At 43.7% G+C, this 10,483-nt stretch overlaps 1 protein-coding gene across 1 annotated transcript; it reads right to left on the bottom strand.

The window, feature by feature from the left end:
• Positions 1 to 7,098: 7,098 nt before the first annotated feature.
• On the bottom strand, positions 7,099 to 10,283 carry LOC147890848 (putative alkaline/neutral invertase F). Its single transcript, XM_087389926.1, has 4 exons — positions 9,615 to 10,283; positions 8,743 to 9,177; positions 8,078 to 8,636; positions 7,099 to 7,872 (listed from the first exon to the last, which is right to left on the bottom strand). Exons 1-4 carry the CDS (start codon positions 10,086 to 10,088, stop codon positions 7,577 to 7,579), a joined length of 1,764 nt encoding a protein of 587 aa, XP_087246052.1. The 5' UTR covers positions 10,089 to 10,283; the 3' UTR covers positions 7,099 to 7,576.
• Positions 10,284 to 10,483: the final 200 nt, after the last annotated feature.

The raw sequence follows: 10,483 nt of genomic DNA, 5'->3' as shown, positions 1-10,483 counted from the left end.
GAGATGGACTCAAGAGTCTACATAAGAGAATATCTACAAGAGGGAGAGAAGGCTCATGGAAGAGGCTTGAGGAGACTAGAGATACAGCAACATGAGGCCTAATGGTGGAAGAGATGTTGAACAAGGGAGAGGAGGGCTCCTTTTATAGAGATTTTGTCACCCTCGTTCACCCATTCACAATTGCTGCCTATAGATTCTTTTCCCCATCAATACATCAGCCCATATGTCACCATCCATGTCCTTTTTGGCTACTCTTGCCATGTGTCCCATCAAAAGGTGCTTAAAATATTGAGAAAGTCAAGAGTCTCCCCACATGGAGCCCATAGGGACCTATGCGAGACTCTTAAAATATTGAGAAAGTCAAGAGTCTCCCCACATGGAGCCCATAGGGACCCTCTCTTTTCCATATGTCGGCATCCTCCTTATTCCACATAGGAATTCTGGAAGGATTCCTCTTGACTCCACAGTCCTCCGCATGCCTTCCACATGCTTGGCATGTGGCCTCTCTTATATTATTGGAACACATGGACATGAGCCCACCTCTTTATATGACTCACTCTTCCTATTTTCTAAAAACCCCATAATATACCATACACAAATAACTCTCACCCCATACCAAGGTATTTATCATTCATGCACATGGTATTTTACAATGATCCATTCCACTCATCCTCTCAATCCCATACAATATCTTAGAAAATAGAAATAAGTGAGAGCCGCTAGGCTATCACTTGATACTCAAACTCTTATCAAACATAGAGAAAAACAATACCAATGCCAATAAAAAATATCAATTTTTGGCGTCACAGTATGCACATAAATTGTTGAATTATCAATATTGACATCATGTGCAAATGTAAATAAGTGCACTAACATTAACCCTACCAAAGGTAATGGGTTTAGAAACCCCAATCTTAACCCTAATGAGTGTTGTGTATATTCTTTTTTTAAACTAATCTACTGTACAATTAATCATTTGTGTGTGTTCTCTAGTTTCTCTCTCTCTCTCTCTCTCTCTCTCGATTTCTTTGCTCCTTCTCTACTCTCTTGTGCTCTCTTTCCTTCTCTACTCTTTCCTCTACAAGCTTGTTATAGAATAAGATCAAGTTGTTGGAATAATCTTCATGGGGGTTTGGTTGAAGCTCTAAGGTTTGAAGGGGGTTGCCCATGCAATTGCACGTGGCAGGAGTTCATACATAGAACGTTGTGGTAGTCCAATCATGTATGGCAGTTTCCTCAGGCTATGATAGAATTCTCTATGGCGGTTTGGCGCGTCTATATTTATACGCTCACTGCATCTGGCTCACTCTCTTTGTCCATCCTCTCACATGAGAGTCGATTGTAGGTTCCTTGTCTCTAGTAGGACTTCACAAGACTGGCTAACATAGTGTCTTAAGGTCTTCTCAGCTGAGTCAAATCTTTGATAGGGTCCATGGTTGTGTTGAGTCTTCTTTGTAACTAGCAACAAGGCCCATAGGCATAAGCCAGATAGTCTGTCAAGGTCTATTGTCTTGAGTCGAGTTCTTCATGATATATGTTATCATTTTTGGTTGCAATATCTCTCTCTATTATGCATGATCCATTGATATTGCATGTGATGGATTTCAAGGAATCATCTCGGGTTAATAGCTTAGCTTGAGCACCAATTCCAATAATTGGTATCAGAGCCCGTCAGTTGGGAATCCTGTGCAGTCCTTTGAGGTCATATATTAAAGTAAAAGTTTGTCATGGTTCAGTGGGAAAGCTTGTCGTCAGTAGATCATGCAGTTTTGAGCCTCTGGCAAAAGAAGACGATGTTAGCTTTGAAAATATGCAGTTTTTGGAGGACACGATGGTTTTTGGGTGCAATTGTTCATGTCGTCGATTGGTGGTGACACTGTTTTGGCATCTTCAGTTTGAGGGTCGTAATCCAATCTCATAGCATAACTTGATTCTAAGGATCCGCAAGTTTTTGAGAGATTACAACAGACTTGTCTTGACATAGGATTCGGATTCTGTTTGCACTACTCGAATTTCTCAAAATTGCATGTTGCCACAGTTGGTGAGTGTCCCTTGCTTCATACGATATCTGGTCTTTTGTTTCTGAAGCGCAATAATTTGGCTTGTTCTATGCTTCGACTGTGATCCCTTTGCAGGATATGTCAAAGATGAGGAGATGGTTTCAGACTCTAGAAGATGTCAAGGTCAAGAGGCACATGGTTGGTTATTCATGTTTAATTCACGGAGTGGTCTTCAGCAAAGAAGGAAGAAAGAAGTTGTAATTAGCATATAACAATGAATTAGAGTGACACAATTAAGGCATGTGTTCCTTATTTTGATATGAAACGTAACTTGCTTGATGGAGGAATCTATCACGACACAGTTCATGTATTTTGATGCAGCTGCAGAGTTGAAGCTTGCAGTGAATTGTGGGATCAATTTGGCCGTTGTGGGATCAATCTGGCATATAAATATGCTTCCTAAGAGACTTGCAGTGAATTGTGGGATCAATTTGGCTCTTTGTGGGTGTTTGATCCAATTGTTTTGGAATTGTTTTCACTCTTTGTGGGTGTTCGATTCATATGTTTTGACTTGGCTCTTTGTGGGAAGTCAATAATTTTTTATCGTTGTTTAGTCTTGGCTCTTAGTGGGTAGACTGATACAGGTTATTTGGCACTAGCTTGGCTCTTTGGAACGGTATGGATTGTACTTATTCTTGTTGTGCAGTTGACAATTTTGGGCCATTGATTATATATCAATTTCAAGCTCTATGTGGGCATATTTCTTCCTTGTGTTTTCTTGATTCATCCCCATTTAGATTAAGGGGGGTGTTGAAATAATCTTCATGGGGTTTGTTTGAAGCTCTAAGGTTTGAAGGGGGTTGCCCATGCAATCACACGTGGCAGGAGTTCATACATAGAATGACGTGGCGGTCCAATCATGTATGGCGGTTTCCTCAAGCTATGGAAAAAATCTCTATGGCGGTTTGGCACTTCTATATTTATACGCTCAATGCATCTGGCTCACTCTTTTTTCCAGCCTCTCACATGAGAGTTGATTGTAGGTTCCTTGTCGCTGCAAATACTTCATGACGACTAGCTAATATAATGTCTTAAGGTCTTCTCAACTGAGTTGAATCTTTGATAGGGTCTATGGTTGTGTTGAGTCTTCTTTGTAACCAGCAACAAGGCTCGTCGGCATGATCTGGATAGTGTGTCGAGGTCTATTCCCTTGAGTCGAGTTCTTCATGATATATGTTGTCATTTTGGGTCGCAATATCTCAATCTATTATGTGTGATCAATTGATATTGCATGTGATAGATTTCAAGGAATCATCTCGGGTTAACAGCTTAGCTTGAGCACCACTTCCAACACAGGTTTCCCGGTTCATTCTTTTTGTTAAGGGTCGTTCTATCCATGTTATGTTTCCACTTATATATAGATGCTTAGCCCCTTCATTTTGGTTCGAAAATCTTCATTTGGAGCTGTATTTTTATCTTCATTACATGTCATACCTAGAGCTTCACCACTTCTACTCTCTCTCTCTCTCCCTCTCTCTCTCTGTTTCTCTCTCTCTCTCTCTCTCTCTCGTCTTCATTACATTTTGCCTTGGTAGACAGCGTTCTACAAAGTATTTGTTGGGCCTTGATGTCCTATCGCCATTGCATAGTGACTCTGGTCTTCCACTACGCCCTCTTTGTTGGCTCCCCTTCCACACCAAGTCTCTATACACTTTGCCACATCATCGCATGGCTCCTTCAACCACATGGAAAATCACAAGAGATAAGGACTCTGCTAATATCTGATACATGACAGTCAACTACCACATCATCATTCAAAAGATAAGGCACAAGTTTCACTACCATATTACTATGCTATGTTAGCATCTATCATCATTGCCATGTCACCTTATCACATCACCACATGCTACGCCAATCATCAGTGCCATATCAAAACACATTTCCACATTAGCAGCACATTAGCAAGAGTGCTATGCAATACAATGAAAACATCAAAAGAAGCATGGGTCTGTTCACAACTCTATATGAGTCAATTTATCCTTCTAGCATTTTGACAATCCACTAAAAAAGTTTCGTATGTAGGTCTGAAGCTGATAAAAAGATGACAAATGCCGAAACAATTTATGCCAAATTAAGATACCTATTAGTACAGAACAATTTGGAATGCAGAGGAAGTCACATCAAGTTGCATGGTTAACATGGTTAAAATCATCATCTTGAAGGAAGGCCTACTCTTGAGGGGAGGTGTTCAGAATCAACCTCAACCCTGATAGGGGTGTTATATATTTTCATGTTTTTCCACAATTGTAGTATACAATTCGTCATTTGTATGTGTTCTCCATTTCCTCTACTCTCTCCAAATTCATTGAGTACCTCATTCTTTAACCCCTATTTGTCCCCTTGATACAAAAGTGGTTAGCAAGACACAATTATCTTTTTTTAAAGAAATATATAAATAACCGAATTTATTACTCCGGGGGGTGGTGAGCACCTTACAAAACTTGGCTAAAAAGGACTATATCCCAAAGCCTATGAGCAATCATACTTAGAGCATGATCCCGCATACAACCCACATAGCGTGAAGTGGCAGGCAATGGCAAATGTGAGTGGAGAGCAATGATTGTTCCCACCCCAATGGCTACCCGTTGGAGAATTCATTCCTCAGAGAGATGGGGACCCGCTCCCTACGTAAAACTCGCAAAATAAAACCGCGAATGGTTGTGAGTGATTGGAGTGTAATGGGTAGCACTACGTGATCGAGTCAACGCAATTTATTGTCTGAGAGTACCGTAACGCTAGGGCTAGCAAGAGAGACGACTTTTCGTCTCAAGGGGGCATGAAAATGCCACATTCTAGCTCCGAGATTTCAGGGGCATTGCATGGGAACCATGGTGGCAGAGAAAAAACGTAGTGTTTGTGCTCTTCAAGCATTCCATGGGAACGTCCGCTTATCCTAAAGAGAGACAAACCCCCACCTCTGAAAGGCTCCCACTAACTAGTGGATCCTTACTACTGACCACCCAAGACATTCTCGCTAACAAAGGGCTATCAGAGGAGAGTCCCTAAGAGGGCGTTCCGACGACGTCCGTTTTGTCTCCGTATTTCACCACATGGTTGAATTCGCAGTGTTCCCACCGCGAAATTGGCCTCTGAATTCGGAGCTCCAAAGCAGTCCACTAAAGTCGGGAAAATTGGTGATGTTGGTTGGCAACGGAGACCGCCAATTCTCTGTGTATCTTCCCGCCAACTGCAATTCACAAATCGTGCCAAAACTGTTGTTCGTGCTCTCAAAACTTTGAAGCTCTCTTCGAATGCATCCTGCTTTTCTGAAGATTGCAGTACGAAGCTGCCTTCACTACTGCGTAAAGGTTTCTGATAAATGCTTCGTTTCTGTACTCCATACAGCTTGCCCTCCAACACTTCCCTCAACTTTCGTCAACCTCCTTTTCAATTTTCTAGGTATGTCTTTGCGATACTGTTCTGAATGTATTGCAGCTACGAAAATCCTCTCATCATCAAAAGCAAGGAAGGAAATCAACGATCACGGCATGGGCAAAAAGTCCAGAGAGCCCCCGCGAAAAGCCTACCGGCTCACAACGTAGCGGACGGTCCTTTCGGGGAACGTCCTAGCATTGTTACAGGCGATGAGGGTGGCGTCTGTTACATCAAATGGCGGACTAGCTCAAAAGACATTCCACACATCGGGCAGACCAGGCTCACAGGCTTGGCCAACTTTCCCCTCACCTGCATCCATTGATGAAGGACCTTCAACGTAGAAAACTCGCCTTCCCCACCTTGCACTTCTTCCAGCTCTCTTGCACCCTGCGTCTCCACCAGGATAGGCTTCTTCTCATCATCCATTTTCGATAAAGGTCTTGAATGATAGAGCGACGTTGGATCAGACGGCGGTAAACCAACATAGTTCACACTCCCTTAGGCATGTCTTCCCAATGAACCAGTTCGTGCCCTTCCACTAACTGCCAATATTGAATTGGAGGGCCACTCTTCCAAAATTCGCTCCAGCACAGCGCGAAGCAGGTCTTCTTCTCCGTCCATAAGTTTGTATCAATTATCTTAGCGTGAACAAATTGATTGCTGAGGTTCCTCCTCCAAATTTTGGTTCTACTATTGAGAAGAGAAGAGAAGAATTACTTTAATGTCAGGCCACAAGGCAGGCCCTAACATGGTCATCAAACATCAATCTTGGAGATCGAACTCAAAACACCCAACAACAAGGGTCACTCCTCACAAGGCAGGGCCCTAACTTGGTCATCAAACATCAATCTTGGAGATCGAACTCATAACACCCAACAACAAGGGTCATTCCAATAACCAACTAGTCGGCTCACCAAGAGCGGCACGAATGTTGGCTCATCAAACATCAATCTTGAAGATCGGACTCACAACACCCAACAACAAGGGTCACTCCAATAACCAACTAGTCGGCTCACCAAGAGCGGCACGAATGTTGGCCAGGATGAGAGACTATCTAGATTCTACACACTAAAGAGAAGAATCATGCAATTGCCTATGAATCTCAAAAGAACCATTAATATTTATTTAGGCAGAGAGAGACCCATGTATGCAAGAGCTTTCATAGACCCATGTATGCAAGAGCTTCCAACAAGGATTCTTCTCTCCTAAATTTATCCATAAATAGTCCCATCAGTATGGCACCCTTGGCACTACAAATAAGTCTTTTCTTCTAAGAGGAAGCTACCTTCAAGAGGACGATGGTTGAGCATCACCCGCGAGTGACAAACAATTTCACTCTCCCTACGGATGATCTCCACAAGGATTTGAAATCCTTGTTCACAAACCCCTTGCAAAATTGTAAGAGCAAAGAGATGGGACCTTTTCCTCGATTAAAAAATCAAGTTCTATCACATTTTTTTCAATGTAATGTCAAGCTTTCACTACTCTAGAGAATATCACTCCAAAGTTTGGATTCACTCTAGATAAGTTAGTGCCATAAGCCTGCTCTCATCTTGTATAACCAAAACAGAGCGATTGAAGAATTAAGCATTTAAAGAGTGTATTTGCATGCATGTTAATACAAAAGCTAAGTCTATCCTTCATGGATTTGCGTTCCTCAATAAAGGATGCCAAGAATATACTCAAAACCTGTTTTCATTGTGAAAATTGTACAAATTGTTAGTAGCCATGTGACATGACAAAACAATCACCAAAGGGATCTCACCATATACATTGACAGTCACCATATACATTGACAATCCTTGATGCGATATTGTCGTTGACAAAATAATCATGGGTGGATTGCAGCATAATAAATTGGCAGCTTGTGCTGTGTTTACAACCCAAAAAAAAAAAGAAGAGGAACCGGGTGAGTTGACAGGGCAAGCAAAGTAGCATGGCTCAGCCACAACCTTCCTGTTTTGCAAGGCAATGTGGTTGATTTTCAAGTACGGATGGAATGGGCTGTTATCTCCCACTATACCACCGTTCAAAATGGTGATTGGTACATGTGAATTGGAGAATCAATTGGTATACATAAGAAGCCGCCATAGGCATCTTGAGTGGAAGAGACCCAATTTTTGGCCAAATGTTATAGTAAATCACACTGTCCAAGAGGCTGATCTGGCCATGGGAGCCTTTGTCTTCTTGTCATCCTCGAGTGAAATCATACCTAGATGAGAAGGGTCTTCCAACATCATTTTGGCCACTAGATAGCCGGCTACGGACCAAGTCTGGAACTTCCGGGCCTGTTTCCCAATGTAACGTCCCAGCTTTCCATCATAATATTCAGGCCAATGATCTTTAGAAAGCCTGCTCTCCAGAGCCTCAATAGCTTTTCGAGCCATGTGTGGTCTGCCTGACTTGATGCAGGCAGCAGTAAATAACCAGATAAGCACTGCAGGAACACAATGGCACATAGAAACAGTAAATTTTCAGGCAGGACTAGCACAGCCAGAATCCGATTACAGTAGCTAAGTTCACAAACAAATTTCCCCAGGATATCAAAATGCAGCTTCAAGAACATTGGTGCAGCAATCAAGTTCTTCATGAAAAAAGATCCTGGCCAAATGAAAAAAGAGAGCAATAGAATAATCCATTACCTGGCCATGAGCCTCCATTGTGATAACTCCATCTAGTATTTTTGGGATCACATCCAGTCACAATCCTCCATTCGTGCCCTTCCAGAGCAGGATATGAAAGCTTGAGTGGCATCTCCCCTACAAGATCCTGCCACCGTTCCTCAAACAGATCCATGATTCCTGCTTCCTGCTCAGGTGTGGCCAACGATGAAAGAATCGCTATACAATTGCCCATGCAAAACCACCTGAAGTCCATTCTCGCCGGACTCACATTACCAATGAAATAACCACCATTCATTGGCATGAAGTCAAACACCCACTCCGGAATGGAATCAGGGATCACATTGAACTTATTTACAGCGGTATGCGAGTACTCTTCTGTCTTGTAACGGTAAACATTATTTAGCTGCTCAAAGTCAAGCCAGAAGTAGGATCGTATATGGAAGCTCAGAGCTTGCAATCGTTTATCGATTCTCTCAATCAATTCCTTTCCACCGCCCTCTGGCTTGAGCATCAACCTTGCACAGCGAAGTGCCATGTAAAAGAGGGACTGAATCTCTATAGGATAACCGTATATCCCCTGAGAGGTACACGTAAAGTGCTATCAGATATAACTTCAACCAAGCAAAAAGAAAAATCCACTTAAACTCCAACTGGAAAAAGTACTTGATACAAGTGATGCTCACCATCCTGCGATCGACCATACAGCATCCATCCGCACAAAGCAGCGTCGGGAACGTATCGAAGCCTTCAGAAAGGCACAGACTCAAGATGAGCCGCATTCCCTTCTGGCAATCTGGCGTATCTGAGAGGCTGTGGTCGCCCGTTGACTTAGTGTAAGCACGGAGGAGTATTATCCACCAAAAACCTGAGTCCACTGGAGCAACTCTTCCGATCGCACTCTCACCAAAATCAGCCATTATCGTGTCGTTGTTGCGTATAGGATCGTGCAAAACTTTGAAACTCGCAGGCATTGCACCTTTTCCTAAGGTGAAATTGTCGATTCGCTTTTCCCAATTAGACTGGAGGCGGAGAGCTTTCAAGAGGAAATTCTTGACAATTTCAGGTTCGTTGTTCATCAGAAAGGCCAAAGCGCTTGGCACAAAGTCTCGAACAAAAACCTGCAATGCAAAGAGAGCACGCAATCACGCAAGATGCAGTAGAATAATAGACATCAAATTCAGGATTGTTCTCTGCAGAAATGGAAACAATGATTCACTCCAGAGAACCTACTCGGAACTGTTCGCATTGCTTTCAAAAGGAGATGAATTCTCACGTAGAAACACTACAAGGACGAATTTATTCAGAAGAAAGTACAGAAGCGTTTAATAGATTCTACAGGCAAACGGCTCTGGCAGAAACCGGAAGCGATCCAGATCTTAGGCCTCTCATATCGTTTGAGAGGTCTAAATCTTTCGCATTCCGCGAAAACGCTCGTGGCTTCTTTTGAAGCCCAGCTTAGGCCGCAAAAGCGACCAGAAACCGTGAGGAGAGAGACTACAGCTCAAAGTTCAAAAATTACACCATCCACAGCGAAGAAATACGAAGCTTGCCGCACCTGGTTGTAGTTCAGCGCCTCCTCGGTGGGATCAATAGCAGCGATGGTCCCAACTGGCTTACCCCGGAAGTAGACGAGGGATCTCCTGAAACACTCCCAGGCATCGACAAACATAGGGTGAGGCTCGTAGGAGGGATCGTAGGAGGGAGCCACAGATCGGGGGGAATCGGTGCCGGATCTGAAGCTAGGCGAAATGAGCAGTTTTTCCAAGCAGTCGGAGCTCCTGACGGTCTCGAGGGTTCGAGGGAGGCGAGGAGAACCTGCCAAATCTGTAAGGGAGAGGTCTTCGGAGCGGGAGGTGTCGACAGATTGGGGTCGGCTACCGTAGGTGCTGAAATCGAAGAGTCTGGTGTCGGAGAAGACGCCATGGTCGGAAGCTCCGTTGCAGGGAGGAGGAGGGGGAGGCTCCATTTTGTTGGAGAAAGGATCGGAGAGGAGGGGGGTGATGGTGAACATATCGGCAGAGGCAGGCATTGGGGGTTGGAAGGGGAGGTAGATTCTGGGTGGAATGGCCGAGAGGGGGCGTATTCTGCAGAGGAACGTCGATGCAGGGGCTGAGTAAGTTTGGAATGGCCGAGAAGGAGACGACGGAAGATTATGCGATTGACGGAAGAAAGCGACGGACTATTGGACGGAGCAATCGAAAATATCGACGGACTATTGGACGGACTATACGTAGTTGGGAGATATGGAATGAGGGAGGGGCGTGGGGTATAAATGGAAAAGCTTAAGCTGGAACTCCTGGACAACTCGCTCAGAAAAGTCCGCCAGCTTCCCCCGCGCTAGTCACGCCCCCCTCAACTTTCTTTAACCCTGGTTAACCTTCTTAGTGTCTCTGTCTTACTTCTCTATCCCAGATGTTGCTTTGC

Source organism: Dipteris shenzhenensis, chromosome 18, assembly GCF_047967505.1.
Source record: "Dipteris shenzhenensis isolate YYH24624 ecotype China chromosome 18, Dip_SZ_1.0, whole genome shotgun sequence".
NCBI classification, from domain to species: domain Eukaryota; kingdom Viridiplantae; phylum Streptophyta; class Polypodiopsida; order Gleicheniales; family Dipteridaceae; genus Dipteris; species Dipteris shenzhenensis.
Note: the sequence above shows the minus strand (reverse complement) of the source record. Positions and strands in the feature narration are given on the sequence as shown.

What these genes read in the sequence shown, in the direction of transcription:
- LOC147890848 (XM_087389926.1), bottom strand. Translation starts at nt 10,088, where the DNA reads ATGCCTGCCTCTGCCGATATGTTCACCATCACCCCCCTCCTCTCCGAT. An exon ending in AGGCGCTGAACTACAACCAG is followed by an intron (nt 9,178 to 9,614) that starts GTGCGGCAAGCT and finishes TTTGCATTGCAG; the next exon opens with GTTTTTGTTCGAGACTTTGT. An exon ending in GTATGGTCGATCGCAGGATG is followed by an intron (nt 8,637 to 8,742) that starts GTGAGCATCACT and finishes TGTACCTCTCAG; the next exon opens with GGGATATACGGTTATCCTAT.